Source organism: Protomyctophum parallelum (genome assembly GCF_964188405.1).
Source record: "Protomyctophum parallelum genome assembly, chromosome: 5".
In the NCBI taxonomy this organism is placed as follows: Eukaryota; Metazoa; Chordata; class Actinopteri; order Myctophiformes; family Myctophidae; genus Protomyctophum; species Protomyctophum parallelum.
In genome coordinates this window covers 32,800,383-32,818,317 of record NC_139702.1, presented here as the reverse complement: position 1 = coordinate 32,818,317, position 17,935 = coordinate 32,800,383, and the positions used below count along the sequence as shown (strand labels likewise).

The 17,935-nt window shown below is 42.8% G+C and overlaps 1 protein-coding gene across 2 annotated transcripts in view; it reads left to right on the top strand.

Moving 5' to 3' along the window:
- The window catches only part of usp34 (ubiquitin specific peptidase 34), a 79,564-nt gene that overhangs the window by 32,216 nt on the left and 29,413 nt on the right, over positions 1-17,935 (top strand). For both annotated transcript variants that reach the window (XM_083765070.1, XM_083765069.1), the window contains exons 16-38: positions 292-506; positions 1,187-1,305; positions 1,694-1,821; positions 2,763-2,852; positions 4,860-4,955; positions 5,501-5,583; positions 6,998-7,152; positions 7,498-7,611; positions 7,981-8,080; positions 9,124-9,286; positions 9,421-9,547; positions 10,522-10,672; positions 10,782-10,885; positions 11,003-11,218; positions 11,574-11,699; positions 12,246-12,368; positions 13,433-13,516; positions 13,813-13,899; positions 14,567-14,767; positions 15,160-15,242; positions 15,410-15,450; positions 15,625-15,749; positions 16,397-16,549. In XM_083765070.1, the coding sequence (XP_083621196.1) occupies positions 292-506; positions 1,187-1,305; positions 1,694-1,821; positions 2,763-2,852; positions 4,860-4,955; positions 5,501-5,583; positions 6,998-7,152; positions 7,498-7,611; positions 7,981-8,080; positions 9,124-9,286; positions 9,421-9,547; positions 10,522-10,672; positions 10,782-10,885; positions 11,003-11,218; positions 11,574-11,699; positions 12,246-12,368; positions 13,433-13,516; positions 13,813-13,899; positions 14,567-14,767; positions 15,160-15,242; positions 15,410-15,450; positions 15,625-15,749; positions 16,397-16,549 (2,884 nt within the window). The remainder of the gene's footprint in view (positions 1-291; positions 507-1,186; positions 1,306-1,693; positions 1,822-2,762; positions 2,853-4,859; positions 4,956-5,500; positions 5,584-6,997; positions 7,153-7,497; positions 7,612-7,980; positions 8,081-9,123; positions 9,287-9,420; positions 9,548-10,521; positions 10,673-10,781; positions 10,886-11,002; positions 11,219-11,573; positions 11,700-12,245; positions 12,369-13,432; positions 13,517-13,812; positions 13,900-14,566; positions 14,768-15,159; positions 15,243-15,409; positions 15,451-15,624; positions 15,750-16,396; positions 16,550-17,935) is intronic.

Genomic DNA, 17,935 nt, shown 5'->3' with positions numbered 1-17,935 from the left:
CTAGTGCCATTCGTAGCATTGTTGTGTAGACTCCATCCAGGGCCCTTTCCTCTTGTGCTGTGAATTACGGTATGTGATCTTAACCCATTTTGGGCGGGAACCCCTTTTGGTGTTTTAAACACGTTATAATTTAGCTATTGAAAAATAGCAGATCTACAAGCTCATAGAGTGGCAACCATAGACGTATAGTGGCATTTCATTAAATTAATGGCAAGATGGGCGCCGTGTGAATATAGTCTATGCATGCATACAGTACTACAAATATGTAATGTATATATTTTTCATGTCCAGTCACATGGTGGAGGACATGCTCAGTGCTGATGATGTGAGCTGCAGCAGCTCCCAGGTCAGCGCCAAGTCCGAGAAGAACATGGCTGACTTTGACGGCGAGGAGTCGGGCTGTGAGGAGGAACTGGTCCAGATCAACTCCCATGCTGAGCTCAGCTCCCATCTACAGCAGCACCTCCCCAACCTAGCTTCCATCTACCATGAACACCTGGTGCAAGGTTTGCAATGAAACACTTGCTGCTCAATATACTACTGTCTGTATCCCAATGTTAATTTTGTCGACTTCCTTTTATCGCTGACAAAAACCACATAAAAACTAACTAACTATATATTGACAATTTCGTCTAAAATGTGAGGAAGGGGGGACTAGTGGGGAAGAGATCCAGTAGAACTAGAACTTTTATGCTTGGCTGCTCGTGAATGTCACGCTCTGAAAATGGCAATCTACAAGCGTCTGTGACGTGTTGTGAGCATCTAGATTGGCTAGTTTGGGTAGTCGCCGGTGTACAAATCAGGCATTGCAACAACATTCAAAGCCTGCCAAAATAAATGTTAGTCGACAGTATCCGAACACACTTGTGGATAATTTCTCATAGCTTTGTTTTTTTCTCACTAAGCTAACAGTTGAACATTTTATTTTGGTATCCAGGAAACTGTCAACTGGGTCAGGTTGCAAATGTTTTCATTGATTACAACGACTATACTATAATATAAAAATATATATATTTTTCTTTCTTTTTTTGTGGACCTGTTCACAACTCTCCAAAGACCACATGCAGAGATGGTCTTTGAAGTTGATCTCACAAGGAGGCAACGTTCTGCTCCATCAGAGAGCTAATAGTCTCTCTCTCTCTCTCTCTCTCTTTCTCTCTCTCTCTGACCGCCACCTCTCCTGTAGGACCTGCCGTCCATAAGCACCAGTATTCCAGCGGCCACGCTGTCACAGACATCAACCTGGATAATGTCTGTAAGAAGGGCAACACTCTGCTGTGGGACCTTGTACAAGATGAGGATGCGGTACAAATCCCTTTATTTTCTATATCATAGTTTCATGCATAGCCGAGTGTTTCCCCTGGCTATAGTCACAGGGTTCTGCCAGGGCGACCACAGCTAATCAGTTCATACCACTAATGAATAGGGAGTGGGAAATTCATTGTACCTCGTATTTTGGGTGATCCAGAAATTAATTCTGTTGCCTTTACTGTAAGTGGAGGCGCAATTTCATGCTTCATCATAAGACTATTTCACTCAGAAATTACATATTTTTCATCTGTAAATATTTTTTTGTTGAGCAACAAAAATGGATAATGGTGCCATATAAATCCCTGAAACATAAAGCTTTTAGTCCTTGTTATGAAGTTATGGTGGAAGGTTTCACAGTCTAACTTTGACTTTGTCTCCTCAGATCCACCTGTCTGAGGGTTTGATAAATGAAGCGGAGAAGCTGCTGTGTTCCCTGGTCTGCTGGTTCACTGACAGACAAATCCGCATGCGCTTCATCGAGGGTTGCCTTGACAACCTGGCCCATCACCGGTGAGTCTGTCACCGGGGAACATAACATTGTCGATGTTTGACCGAAACCTTGTATGTCCAAAATTGTAACTTTTCGGGAAATAAAAATAGCAATAATCTGTCTTCCAATGGATCCAATGTTGTTATTTAGTCACAAGCTCTTGTTAAAGCTTTTCATTGATTATATTTATAGAGACCACAGACAGACTTTAAACCTGTCTTCCCCATTTTGGGCATGTCCTTAACAACATGTTGTGTTGTGAGCTTGGGAATTGGCTATTTTTACTACTTTTGTCATAAATCAAATGATAAAATATGTTCTGACAAAACATTAAAAAATTAACTATTGAGATGAAATGGGGAGATGCAAGGTTTCATGCCTGACAGTGATGATATGGATGTTCTGACAGATGTTGAAAGATTTGACAAATGCAAACATATCTAATATTTATTACTAGACTGGTTCTCGAGATATGCAGGGGAGAATTCAGTGGTTCCAAAACTTTACAGGTCGAGACGTTTAGGCGGGATCCAAACAAAAGAATTGCAGATCTTTACAAGCGCACGATGAGTTGCTTCTCACATACCGCGTTGCGCACTATTTTCACTACTTAATTATTATTTTTTTGTTATGGAATTAATTTTTGTTTTTTAATATTTATATATAGTTCATAAAAATATATATATTAAAACATTTGTTTTTGAAATATATTATATATATTTTAAATGTAGAAAAATAATTTGAGTTGTGAGTTGTGACCCATAAAAATTGTCCTACAAATGTGTCAGTTTGAGAAACGGTCATGTAGAATCTACATTACTGTCTCTCAAACCGTGGGTCGGGATTTATCTACATTGTAGGTTGTAGATAGAGTGTGATTCTACATTGTAGATAAATCACACTTTTAATCTCGCATACTGTAAAAATGTTAAACAATTCACCTGTTTTATCTCTCTGTCAGGTCTGTGGTCGTTTCATTACGGCTTCTACCCAAGCTTTTTGGCACTTTTCAACAGTTTGGCTCCAGTTATGACACCCACTGGATCACCATGTAAGTGACAAATATGTGACAGTGTTTGTACACGTTTCGTATCTCTGTTGTGCCAGTTTCGTACCTCTGTTCTTGATTTATGCATTATGCTCTGTTTTCCCTGTGTAATGTACAGTAATGTATTCTGTTTTTGTTTTCATGTGTTTTTTGTGAGCAATGCAAATGTAAATTTGCATATTTGCTCAATCTGGTGAATTTACATTACATTGATATGTATTCATTAATATGCAGTGTCCCATCTAAATAAACAAATTAAGCAAAGAAAAATATGCTCTGTTGACACGCATGTATTCTTAGCTTTGTACAGAAAAGGAGCAAAGTTCATCTTTGTTACCTAGATTTGGAAAAAGTCTTAATGAAAGCCTTCAGATAAATAAATACATATACAATTATACATTAGTTTTTGTAATGTCTAATATTTATATTAATTTATTCAATACAGCCAAGTGTTATGATGTGTGAAAGTTCTACAACTTATGACAATAGGATTTCTTTGAAGCAATTAATGTACAAGAACGCTTTCTTTATTAACACTCTTATCGACGTAGACGGAGATCTCTGCCATTATTAAATAATTACGCCCATCGCCCAGGACGGAGATTAATCAAAAGATGGATCATACGTCCAGTGGCTGTCGATCCTCTCGGGTGCAGAGTAATATAGTAAGAGAGTGGCGACACTAGCGTTGACTCCCATTGTAACAATGGAATGCGGAAGTGCTCATTCTATCTCAATGGGATAGTTCCAGCCATAGGAGCAATGTTTGGAACTATAGCCCATAGGCACCCGCTTTGCGGTGAGATCAAAGCGTGTCACTACTCTACACTCTGCTCGGGGGGTCTTTTGGCTACATGCTATTATATCCTAGCACAACCTAGATGGCATTGTGTCACCTTGAAATGGGCTCTGAAGCTGCAAATCGCTGGGCGTACTGATTAATGGTTCCAAATGACGCTGGGCGATAAGAGTGTTACCTTATTGGATTTGTCCGGATTTTCCTTCTTTTCCCGCCAAAAATAGCAGTTCTGGCTGGACCATGCAGTTGGTTTTCGCGAAACTTGACAATATGTTAGAGGGCCATGCCAAACGGTGAGGATGCGAAGCCCACGAACTTTGGCCAAATGGTGGCACTATAGCACTCAATTGAAAATACAAACTTTGAACGCGCATAGCTCATCAACCTTTTGACAGTCGGCAATGAAACTTCAATACGCACATGCGTCTCCTCACGCCGAACGTGCTCTTACTTTTGACCTCTGACCTTTAGATCACCGCCATTTTGAATTATATAAAAACAGGTAAAATCTATCTCCTCCGGGGATCTTTGATCAAAACGAACGAAAATGTCTATACATGAAATTGGACCTATACAGACAAAAAAAATCACACCCGTGTGAAGTGAGGTACGCTAACATATTAAAGTCTAACTTCCTCTGCCCATAATACAAGTTTACATGCAGAGTCACATGCTTATGAAACTTTACAGTATGGTAGAGGGTCATGCCAAATCGCACTGAAACCAGTCTTACTCCAATTGGCCAAAGGGGGGCGCTATGGCAAATTTTGGAAAATGAAACTGGTATAACTCATGCCTCGTTTTGCCAAAAGTCATGGCATTTGTTTCCACACGTTCCTTGACTCATGGGGAACACATCTGTCACTTTGACCAGTAAGCTCCGCCCTCAGATATTCCGCCATTTTGAGCAGTTCTATGCTTATACCTGATTTTAGCACCACCAGTTAAATCAGAATGATAAATGCAGATATATCACTCATCTACATGGTATATAAACCTTTTTCTATGCTGGTTTGACACTCTTTGTAGATTTCTTGTTTCATAAACAACACAGTTGTCTTGGCCTGGTTACATGAAGGTTAAGTTTAAATAAATGAATGAATGAAAACATAAATAAACGTAAACATTTCACTGGGATGTTTCCTCTGTGGGGGGGTGTCAGTCGATGTATGTATTTGACCGAACATTGTTTGTGTTTGGTGTTGTCTCAGGTGGGCTGAGAAGGAGCTTCACATGATGAAGTTGTTCTTTGAGAACTTGCTCCACTACATCCAGGAGGTCAGGGAGCAGAGGCATAAGTTTGCACTGTGAGTAAGCCCTTCTATACGGCAGATAAAAACACACTTTCAAAGGACTTGTTTTTTAGACGGTTCACATCGTTGGCTGACCAGATTTTTCAATGTTCGATTGAGACTGGAGTGTTGCATGTTTTCCCCCCTGTTTACCCTCAGCTTCCTGTCTTTTTACACAATTACATTTCTCTCTAAATACATAAATAATACATAAAAAAGCATCAGATAGTTTCTACAAATGTATTGTTTCAAAGAATTAGTTGAAAATCTAATCTGAAGTCCCTGAATGAAAATCCCTGCTTAGGACATTTACATACAGTATGTGCCTCCTCTGAAACATTATGCAGCTGTGATAGCTGTTGGTGTGGGGAGTTATTTGTGTTGACTGCACTCATCCATTTAATTTCACCAAATTATTGCTTTGCCCTTTTAAATCTCCCCTGTTTTATGAATGTGTTGAATGCGCGCCTCTCCTGAATGGGGGGTGAAAAGCCCCTGACCCCGTTGGTATTTTCCTAACTCTACAGTACAGAGTAGTTACTTGTTGTCCTTCATTACAGGTACGGCCACAGCGCAGAGGTCCAAGTCCGTCTACAGTTCCTCACCTGTGTCTTCTCCACCTTGGGCTCCCCTGATCACTTCAGTAAGATTCACATCCTCCAATAAAATCTAAAAACCATAACATGTCTGGTTAAGGATTTCTTTTTCAAAGAATAATGGTTTGCTTCCTCTGTGTTGTGTAGAGATTTTAGTCAAAGATTAACTTGGAGATTAATACAAACATTTTGTGAAGAATACTTTGTTCATCTCCTGTTCAACGGTGGTCAGATAACGATGAGAGATGAGAAAGCATTCTGAGAAACTTTAACCTAGAACAATGACTCGGGGACACTGCGCTTACTTAGTGAGCCAGGCCAGGGAACACTGGGAACCATTCAGTGTCACACAAAAGGATGATGCTGTATTCAGCCGGTTTGATTCATTCTGGCCAAGTTGTAACACTAGGACTCATCATATTTCTCACCTGTCAAACTGCGTTTGAACCTACAAAAATCACAGTTGGCCAACCCTGATATCAATGGAGACCTTATGCCTAATACCAAAAAACCCCCTTTAAAACTCTTAACCGTGGCCGGCAGGATTTATTAATAAGTTTGATACAATTCACACCAGCATTTTCCCCCGTTCAACCCTTATTTTGAAGAGGCAAAAATCTGCGAACTGATGTTATGCTGTCTAACTAGTGTGTGTGTTGTCGCATATCACTTCTACGGTCTCCTGCTGGATGATCAGAAAGGACTACCACAGCGATCACAGCCGCGGCCGTGGTATAAAGCTTGTTTTGACCAGAAATGCATGTTAAAGATGTTCGGTATTTAATAATTGCTAAAATTACATAATTGTGGAAATGACATTCATTGGTTAACCACATAACATCTACATAGGACAAATAGCGAAAATAGCAGATCTAGAAGTTCACAACAGGTCGCATTGCAAATTTTAAACATTTCAAAGAACATTTCTTTTCAAATGTGCCCACAATAGGGACTGCATGGTTAGTGTGGTTAATGAATGGTCGCCTGGAAAGGAGCCAGCTTAGGTGGTTCGGGCATCTGGTTAGGATGCCTCTCGGGCGTCTCCCTAGGGAGGTCCTTGAAGCACGTCCCACTGGGAGGAGACCCCGGGGCAGACCAAGGCACAGTTGGAGGAAACGCATCGATCCACTGGCCTTGGAACGTCTCGGGATCCCCCAGGAGGAAGTCACTAATGTTGCTCTGGAGAGGGAAGTCTGGAGCAGTCTGGTGTAGCTGTTGCCCCCGCGACCCGACTACGGATAAGCGGTTGAAGATGGATGGATGAATGGCCATTATCGAGTATAATTGTATTAGATCAGTTGATCAGTTAACATAATCACATAATTAACATAATGAATAAATCAAGAGCACAACTCTGTGTGATTCCAAAAACGGAGTGGAAAGTAAAAGCCAGCTAAAGTGTATGTACGCCTCCTGCTGTGTGCTCCCTGTTTGACGTGTCCTGTGCTGTTGGTCTCTCAGGGCTGAGTCTGGAGCAGGTGGACATCTTGTGGCACTGTCTGGTGGAGGACGCTGAATGTTATGACGATGCCCTCCACTGGTTCCTCAATCAGGTCCGCAGTAAGGACCAGCACGCTATGGGCATGGAGACATACAAGCACCTCTTTCTGGAAAAGGTCAGCACATGGACAGACACACACGCACACTGAAAACCTTGAGGCCCTAGACATTTCTGATGGGTGGGGGAACAATTACTTGTTCACCCCTCTCCAAAATACAGCTGAGCATTGACAAATCCATAATGTATGCTATGAATCATAAGTTAAATAGATCCGAATAATCTCAGGAAAAGTGGAATTTCATTATCACATTGGGTGCCTCGAAACCCTGCAGGCACTTTGTGTGGGAGAGAGACAGAAAAACAGACCAATCATATCCTCACCAATGTTCCAGTTCCACACAAAGCACTGTGATACTGACACTGTGTGTGTGTGTGTGTGTGTGTGTGTGTGCGTGCTCAGATGCCACAGTTGAAGCCAGAAACCATCAGCATGACTGGTCTCAACCTCTTCCAGCATCTGTGTAACCTGGCCCGCCTGGCAACCAGCACCCTCGACAGTGCCTCCAACTGTGAGGTAACTATCACCCGTTACTCATAGTCAAACAGTAACACGCAACTTTCTTGTCTGCAGTATACTGTAGGAACACAAGTGGTAATGATGGTAGTAATAATACAATTACCAGTAATTTTGCTGTCTTGTGCTTTGTCTTTCCGTACCCTGATTTATACTTTGCGTGTTGCGAGCCTGTGTTACACACCAAAGATAGCCGATCTAGATTGGCTTTCTTCGATGTGTAACACGAAGCACAACCAAATATTAATCGCGCTTCTGTCATATCGTGCTTAGTTACTATACTGTACACACTACAGCACTGCTGGCTAGTGCCCGGTTATCCCTGTGAGTTCTTCCATCTAAGCACCCTGGTTGTCTGTCTGTCCCCAGCTGTGCGGGATGGACCAATTATGGGGTATCGCCCTGAGGGCCCAGTCAGCTGACATCAGCCGCGCGGCCATCCAGTACATCAACTCCTACTACATTAATGGTCAGTACGCTCGGGCCGTATTGCGAACATTGAGATGATTGAGAACATGCTTGCTGTGAATTTCTGTGAAAGCACAAACATGGGAACACTTTCTGTACATGCAATTTTATATTCTTAAACCAAGAGTTGCTCGCAATTACAACTAATCTCACCTTTATCTGTTCTGACACAGTTTTACCACTAGTAAATCAAATATGACATACACCATCTGGTGGGTGCTTTAATATCCCTAGCTCCCCTAGGAACATGTTAGTAAGCAGTAGGGGCTGCACAATTATGACTAAAATGTTAATCCCAATTACTTTGATGAATATGGTAATCACTATTGTAATCATTATCAATCATAATAATTGATGGTTGCTGGTGGAAAGATTATTGTATTGCTGTATCTGGGCCAAATAGTATTTAATGGCTGCTGTGAGCCTAATGGATGGAGAGAGATGGGATGGGCTGTGTTAAAGTGAGTGTTAACCTCTGTGTAATGGTAAGAAGACTAGGGCAACAGCTGACCAAATAAGATGTTTGAATCAATTGTAAAGTTTCACAATTACATAATGTGAAAGTGAAACCTAACATCATTTATACCTTCGAAATTGTGCAGCGCTGGGAAGCAGCAGTGCCCTTGGCTTGAATTACTGTAAATCTCTCAAAATAGATAAAATAATATATACATTTTACACACGGACAACAACGGGCAAGTGCATGCCTGTTGTTGTCTGTGTGTACAATGTATATACATACGTGACATGTCACTTTTCAATTTTGCCCTTTAACTGGGCTCTATGGCTAGCCTTAGTCCAACAGTTAAACACACAGTTGAAGGGTGAAGCCTGCGATCATAGAACTGTACTGTCACGGGTATAACAGTGGTTGTATTTGGGCTTGTTTGTTTGTGTGTGCCTTGACAGAGCGGGGGCGGTAGAGTATCTGCTATCTGCCTGCCGGTTGTGGTGGGCCCCGTCTGGGCCAAATGTCATGTCATGTCATTTTTGACCCAGCCCTGAACTAGAGTTTAACTATATATCGCAACTGCTGCTCCATAGCTGGCAAGACTGGTCTGGAGAAGGAACAGGAGTTCATCAGGAAGTGTATGGAGAGTCTCTTGATGGCCTCAGCCAACCTGGAGAAAGACTCTCACACCAGCCTCATCAGCATCGAGAGGGGACTGCTCATGCTCAAAACTCACCTGGAGGCCTTCCGACGCAGGTATACACACACGCACACAGACCAAAGATGCGTATGTATGTCACTGCACAAAACTACGATACTAAAAGACATAAAAGATCCAGGGTGTGCTAAAGTATTTCCTCTCATCCTGTTCTCCCACTCTCCTGTGCCAGGTTCGCGTACCACCTGCGGCAGTGGCAGATCGAGGGCACGGGCATCAGCAGCCACCTGAAGGCTCTGAGTGACAAGCAGTCCCTGCCCCTCAGGATCGTCTGCCAGCCCGCAGGTCTTCCCGATAAGGTACGGTCTTGATGGGCATGTGGGCTCTCTTGATTATGTCACAGAATCAGATTCCAGTCCAGAGCTATTAACCCATTTAGGCCTGACGTCGAAAAAATATATTTTTGTGCCGCATTTTCACGAAAAAAATAAATATAGTAGACCTACAAGCTCGTAGCGCGCCACTCGGTGGCACGCTATGAGCGTGTAGATCTGCTATTTTTCAATAGCTAAAGTATAACATAATGCTTAGTTAAAACACCAAAAGGGGTTCCCGTACAGAATGGGTTAAAATGATCAAAATAATGTACAGTATATGAGACTTTGGTCATTACTAAATTCCATAATATATGCAAAGTGCAGCTTCGTGCAGACTGCACTGTTCTGTGACCACCATCATCTGTGCAAAACGAAAAGGCCAATGCCATGTTCAAAACAAAAAGCTTGCTCAAGTATTTATTGGCAGTTTTCCCACGTCATTAAAATGACGTGGAAGCCAGTTTCTGATTCTGCTGTTGTCATGAATAAAGAATGAGCACGATCATAGCAAATTCCTGACACTGCAGCACAGCCACCATTACCAGCTAGATGAGTGGAGCTCATGGCTTACTTCACTAGTGGGGATGGGCTAGCACAAGCAAAGTAGATAGCTTATATAGACTGGTTTGTTTTTGTATTAAATACATAGATTGAGTAGTTAATGCATCAACAAATGTTTGGTTGTTAACTTGTTATATATATTTGTTATGTGTGTGTGTGTGTGTGTGTGTGTGTGTGTGTGTGTGTGTGTGTGACAGGGGATGTGCCCTGTTATTATATGAGATATTATATATATATACTATATATATATATAATCTCATATTTTTGACAATATATAATTTCAAAAAATAAATCCTACACAATGACAATGTTTCCAGATGCCCAATTCATATTTGAGGAACCCGCTCTCTCATCTACCTTTTTTCCCCACTCACATACATTTCCATTGTTTTAAGATGACCATCGAGATGTACCCCAGTGACCAGGTGGCAGACCTCCGTGCCGAGGTCACCCACTGGTACGAGAACCTGCAGAAGGAGCAGATGAGCCAGCAGGCCCAGCTCCAGGAGTTCGGACAGAGCAGCCGGCAGCCTGCAGACTTCCCAGGTCACCTGCTTAGTCCTTGTTCAGTTATTATTTTTTATTTTATTTTGCACCGCGGCTGACTGTTGTACCAGTGTTGATAACTTGATTGATTGATGTGATGTCTTTTCAGCTGGTGGTTTGATGGGACCAGTCAGAATGATCTCCTCTGGCCATGAGCTGACGACAGACTATGACGAGAAGACCCTGCATGAGCTGGGTTTCAAAGACATGCAGGTGACTGCAGGGTAGCATGGTTTCATATCTGCCCACTCTTTTGGGCAAATGGATATTCTCTTCAATTATCCTCAGCCCAACTGAACTCCTTTCTGTCTCCTCCTGGCTCTTCCCCAGATGGTGTTTGTGTCTCTGGGTGCCCCTCGGAGGGAAAGGAAGGGGGAAGGCGTCCAGCTGCCAGCCTCGTGCCTTCCTCCGCCCCAGAAAGAGCACATCCCCATGCTCCTGCTACTCCAGGAACCACACCTCACCACCCTCTTCGACCTGCTGGAGATGCTGGCCTGCTTCAAACCCCCCAACCCCAACGCAGAGAGAGCCCTAGAGAGCACTGAGGTGGGTGTACAGTGTGTGTGTGTGTGTGTGTGTGTGTGTGTGTGTGTGGGGGGGGGGGTTATAAATGGTGAACGAGGCCATCAAGGTTTCTTGTACGCCTCATCTGCTTGATGATGACCACAAGAAAAGCACTCAACACAATTACACATGCCGGCTCCATATCATTTCTCTCCAATTCGTCCATCATTGTCACATCAGTCTCTGTATATCACGCTGCTGTCAGACTTGTTCTCTCATGCAGTTAAATTAGTTTTCCACACGCAAGGATACAGCTTTACCAAATTGCCAGATTATTTAATGGTGTGTGTGTGTGTGTGTGTGTGTGTGTGTGTGCACACATGTCTTGTCCACGCAGAGTGCACGGTGCGAGGAGCTGCACCTTCATGCAGAGAACCTGTCTCGTCGGGTGTGGGAGCTGCTCATGATCCTGCCCACCTGTCCCAATATGCTGCAGGCCTTCCAGAACATCTCCGATGACATGGTCAGTCACCTGTCCTCTGCATCAATTGACCGGTGTAGCTTCAATGAGACGACTGTTATTTTAACCCATTAAGATTCTACAAAATGTCTTTTAAATCCTGGCAGGTTTCTGAAAAATGTAACATTGGTGCTCCAACATTTTCATGTCAAGGACCCCCAGAATGATCTGTATGTGGCTGCAGACCCCCATCCTGAAAATATTTTGTTCCAGGGACCCCCAGAAGCAAATATTTGTGTTAAAACGTTCACTGTGAAGATTTGCCATATTCACCAATTTTCATTTTTTTTACTGAAGCCTCAAAATGTATGTTTCACCCACATAGTAGAGTGTATAATTAAGTATTGTTTCGCTACGGTTGTTTATCTCTACCTCTGTGTTCCGAGACTCCCGACCACAAAAATCACCATCAATCAAGATATTGCACCATCAAGATCGATGCACTCTCCGCATAGCAGATGCACGTTATTTATTAAAGTCCAGTCGTGGCTCTATCTCTCTGCGCATGACAGACAACTAGATGACCTGTTATTCATCTGCTGTGTTTAGAGCGGTGAGGGTCTGTGTTGGAAAGACCTGCTGAGGATAAAGAGTCCTCACAAGCTGCTGTATGCCCTGGAGATCATAGAGGCACTGGGGAAACCCAACCGCCGTATCCACCGAGAGTCCACGGTGAGAGAGACCACTCGTACCATCCATTAGGATCCTTCTTCTCACATAGTTATTATAGCTGGTTGTTAATGTTTGTTTTGTCGACGGGGCATAGTACCTCTACACACATACTAATAAACATGAACATTTACTCTGTGGTTAACAAACTTTTTAGCTCAAGACCCAAGAGAAATTAGACGTTGCCCGGGACCCAAACTAGTGAAAATAGCGTCATAGGCCAGCCTTTCTATGTACTTTTAATGTTTGTTAAGAGCCTAATTATAGATTTCCCATCCCAGCTTAAGTCTATGGACTTTAAGGTTTGTTTAGGGTAAATTAGGATGTAATTTGTGCCAGCCAAGACTATAGACCTTAATATTTGTTTAGTTTAGAGCAGGGGTATTCAACTAGATTAGGTTCTTTGGATTATACAAATGCATTTTGTGTTCAAACACAAAGATTTATGTAGGCTATTATAATATATATTTGTGCACAGTATGAGCACAGGGTGATATATGTCTATACAAGTATATGCTATACCTTAGAATAGACCTATTTGACATAACGAGCGTCAACGAGCACTAGCTGAAAATACAAACACAGGCACGCACACACACACTCCGCAGGAGTCTGTCTAATTTCTCTCCAAAATCCCTTGAATATAATTTAGGAGTACTGTCATTATGATAATCTAGCACTTTATATATTGCATACATTTAAAAAAAAATGACCCACGTGCTGCCAGTTGAATAGCCCTGGTTTAGAGTAAATGATGATGATGTAATTTGTGCCAACCAAGTCTATGGACTTTAATGTTTGTTTAGGGTAAGATGGTGGTAAGATGTCATCTTGCTATCTCAATATACATCTTGTAATAAATGTTTCATTTTTCACATGCATGAGAACATCAACATCTCACTTTACATAAGTGTGATTTAGTTTAAGAAAATGATTAGATTTTATTCATGAACCACGCGACGTCGCGACCCACATAATTCTGCCCGCGACCACAAATGGGTCCCTACCCACTGTGTACTTTGTGTACAGTACAAACGGTGAAGTATGAATTGTTTGTCTCTGTCCAGGGGAGTTACAGTGACCTATACCCAGACTCTGATGACTCCAGTGAGGACCAGATCGAGAACAGCAAGAATACATGGAGCTGCAAGGTATAACCGACAACAAACTCATAAATAAAATGTATTAATCTTTAAGCACATTCACTTTCAAGGACTTTGGTCTATATCGTATATACATTTTTAACCCAGACAGTATGTTAGCTATTCAATGTTTGGATAATATCGCTGTGAATGTCAAACAGAACAAACGTGTCATCGAATCGATCACAGCATCCATGAACTGCTGAATGTTCCATCCACCTACTACCTTTCCCCAGTGAGAAGCTTTGACCAAGTGTGTAGTCGAGCCCTTGTGAAAGTCACCCACTTCTCCCCATTTTGTCCAGTTTGTGTCGTCTGGAGGGCTGCAGTTACTGTTGGAGATCTTCAACTCGGGCATCCTGGAACCAAAGGACCAGGAGTCCTGGACAGTGGTGAGGGATTGTGTTAACGACTTTAAACATGGCGTCATAGTTTTGGTCATGCCATTATATTGTTTCAAACCCTTTTTCAAAAATAGCCCAATTTCAGTCACTTTGTTCTGGCGCTCTTAATTTAGAAACGTTATGTTATCACGTTTGTTTAGAAATGGCATCACGTTACTAGTCTAACTAAGGGTATTTGTATCATAGACGGGTTTCCTACTTCCACATGTCATAAGGAATGAATTATCGATGTGCAAGTACATCTTAGTAGATGGTTATTATATCTTTTTTTAGATTCCATTCCATTATAACTATAAACTATACTTGTGTATATAATATATCTCAAATGGCAGAAAATGCTCTAACAAGAGTACATTTTATATTCAAGCCGTGCTGTCTCCGCTGGAAATTAATTTCTTAGTCTGAGGCTACCTTGAGGGCGGGCCAAAGAGTACATCACCCATACATCACTGATCACATCACCAAAACCCCATTCTCAGTTTCCAAGCAACACTTTATTTTATTCCCACACAAGAGCGTGAGCTGTGATTGACACGCAGACAAATCCTGTGCCAAGACGGTGTGGCTGTATGGCAGGGAAATCTAAATGGTAGTGAGTTGAACCTGCCAAGCCTAACTGTGAATGAATCATATTTGTGGCGATGTCTCCCCTCAGTGGCTGCTGGACTGTCTGGCGTGTCTGCTGAAGCTCATCTGTCAGTTTGCGGTGGACCCGGCGGACCTGGACCTGGCCTACCACGACGTCTTCTCCTGGTCCGGCCTGACCGACAGCCAGCGCAAGCGCGCCTGGCCCAGCAAGTCCCGCAAGGCTGCGGGGGAACACGGCAAGGGCCTCCACATCCCCCGTCTCACCGAGGTAAGGGCGATGGGAGTCATTTTGGTGCCGAACAGGAGGAGGGAGGCGTCATCTTTTTTCTTTTTTTCTTGAGCACCAGAATGACTATTAGTACCAGTAGGGGCGCTGTTGTGCCAGAAACAGAGAGAGAGATAGTGCTGCACTGTTGCCTGCTAATGAGAGAGAGAGAGAGAGAGAGAGAGAGAGAGAGGAGGGGGGGGGGGGGGGGGGGAGTTGCACCACTCAGTTCACAGTTCATGATTTTTTGCTTACGCATTGTAAGTTTGTAGATTAGGCTTTTTTTTTAAGGAGAGTTTGTGTATAGGGTAAAAAAAGAAGCAGTCAACAAAGTATATTGGGTGGTTAATTAAAAAGAATAGGCAGAGCTCATAACTCTGTCAATTAATTCCTAGGTTTTCCTCGGCTTGGTCCAAGGCACCAACCTGATCCAGCGGTTGATCAACGTGGCTTACACCTATGATAACCTAGCGCACAGGTAAGAGAAGTATGATCCTGTGCATGTTGTTGACTTACACTATGTGTGGCCAACTATTCATTATTTTATCTTGCACTATGTATGACCAACTATTTATATACTTATATTATAGTATACTGTATTGTTAGATCATTTTCTCAATACAGCCAACCATTTCTCTTCTACAGAGTTCTGAAGGCTCAATCAGACCACAGATCTCGACATGAAGGTAAGAATTATTTAAGTTTTGTAAACTTTCGTAACATTGGAAATGTCAAGGGATTTAATTATTTTAAATGATATTTATTAGTTTCAAGTCTGCTTCGTCATTGTTTTGTTGTCAGTTACTCTGTCTCTCTGTTTTGAACAGTACCATTCATATAAAGTGTATTCTGACCCACAGTGACCCACTACTCCATGTGGTTGTTGGTGAGCTGGGCCCACTGCTGTTCCATGGTCAAGTCCAGTCTGGCTGACAGCGACCACCTCCATGACTGGTTGAAGAAACTTACCCTGCTGGTGCCTGAGGTGAGAACTAGTAGGGACCGTTGGCTGTTGCCTTTTTAACCTGAATCCTAGGGCTCTCACCATTACAAATTTAAGTTGACTATTTATTGTCACACTGAAACTTTATTGTGTTTTCTGTTTGCTGTTTAGGCTTCGTAATCAAATATTGCACAGGGTAGATATGACAAGAATTGCGTAAACAGCTGATCTATGAGCTTACAACGCTTAACACGTAAGCATGTAGATCAGCTATTTATGTATGAACATTTTTCAACATGGAAACGATCGATGATTATGACAAAAAAAATGTTTTATCTCAAATAATTGTGATTAAAACACACAAAGACAACACAACACAATTACTGCATATTCGTCTAATCTGAAAATTTGTCATAAAAGCTTATAAATGTCTTATGGGATATGTGTGTCTGGAGAACTCGACAATGGTCGGCCATCGCGACTAGAACATTACCATTGCTGTTTAGAAACGGTTATGAGTTCGTCATGCATAGAAGGAAGCATGAGGTCAGTCCCCCTCAGGTTGGCAGAGGAAGTGTAGCTCCCAGGATTACATTAGATAATTGACACTGGGTGAAAAAATGGGTTGCAAAATCATGGGATACAAATTATTTAAAAAAATAATTGGTAATGTGTGTTTGTGTTGACAGCCTGCAGTGAGACATGAGGCCTGTAACGGCCTCTACAAGCTGTCCCTGTCAGGCCTGGAGGGAGGAGAGTCCATCAACCGCTCCTTCCTGCTCCTTGCTGCCTCTACACTGCTGAAGTTCCTGCCCGACGCACAGGCTCTCAAACCACTGCGGGTAGGAGACGCACACACACACACACACGGCCTTATTGTACAAGTCCCCAGTTAAACGCATTTACAATGTGTGGTCCATTCAAACACCGACAGCAGAGGGTACCAACCTCCTCATCACTGTCTTGCTCAAGGACACTTCGATGTGATGCCAGGAGGAGTGGGAACCTTCTGAAGCCTTCTGCTCTCCGTCTTGACATCGCAATTTTAAAATCAGCTGAAATTTCTCAAACCGGATCACAAACGATTCTGAGAATGTGAGAAAGTTACACTTTCTTTTGCTCAATTAATGATACAATATATGGTCACGGTGGCACAGTCGGTAGTGCTGTCGCCTCACGAGGCGAGGTTAAACACCGAGGTTAAGCACCTTAAACAATAGCGGAGAGAAAGGCATGCTTGGATTGGTCTCATTTATTTAAAACGATAAGCATTGAAGCCTTCATGAAAGCAGTGACGCACAAATAATTAGGCTTAATAAAACATCCGACTGTAACAAGTCAACTGCCTGACACAGGCATTACCTCTCCAAAAAAAATATATAGCCTATAATCCAGAAAATGTAGGGATTTTTCTCTTCCGATTGAAACTCAGATGTGAAAACACCAAAAAAGCACCAGTCCTGGAGCTCCAGGCGCGCTAATTTGCGCCGCGGTCTACGCCGCTCTCAGAACCTTCCGACGAGGCTCTTTCTTGGGGTAGAAAAGTGTGGATGACCGCGGCTCAAATTAGCGTGCCTGGAAGTCACTCGGAGCCCAGGAGGTCAGGGGCTTTTTCCCCTGTCCCATGCGTGAAATTTCGCTGCGGATTTTTCGCCCCACTTGGGCCATCCCGTATGTGATACGCCAATTTCTTGTCACATAGTAATAGTTGACACTGTACACCACTTGTTCTTTGTTCTCCTTGCATATTCTAAAATGCAACCACACTTTAGATTTATTTTGTGGCGGCATGACTGCAGGCTGCTGTGTTGACTTCCTTGTTGTTACCTTACCACGAGTGAGGGGGAGAGGGGAGGAGGCGTTGCGGTGCTGCGAGGCGCGAGCATGGCTCGCGGACCAAATGGGGCCGTCTCGCGGACCAAAAGCGGCCGCTTTTTTTTAATGACTATTCGATTCAAAATGTAAAAATCGATTCCCGTGCGTATCGATTGAACATCGATTAATCGATTTTTTTGGGTCAGCCCTAGTGTCCCTTCCACACGCTACGTCAGGCCGGGGAAACCCCTGTCAGGTGAAAAGAAGCATCTTGGACTCCTCATGCATAGAAAGAAGCATGAGGAAAGTCCGCTGCCCCCCCCCCCCCCCAGTTTGGCAGAGGAATTGTAGCGCCCAGGATTACATTAGATAATTGACACCATAACTGGTGAAAAAATGGGTTACAAAATCGT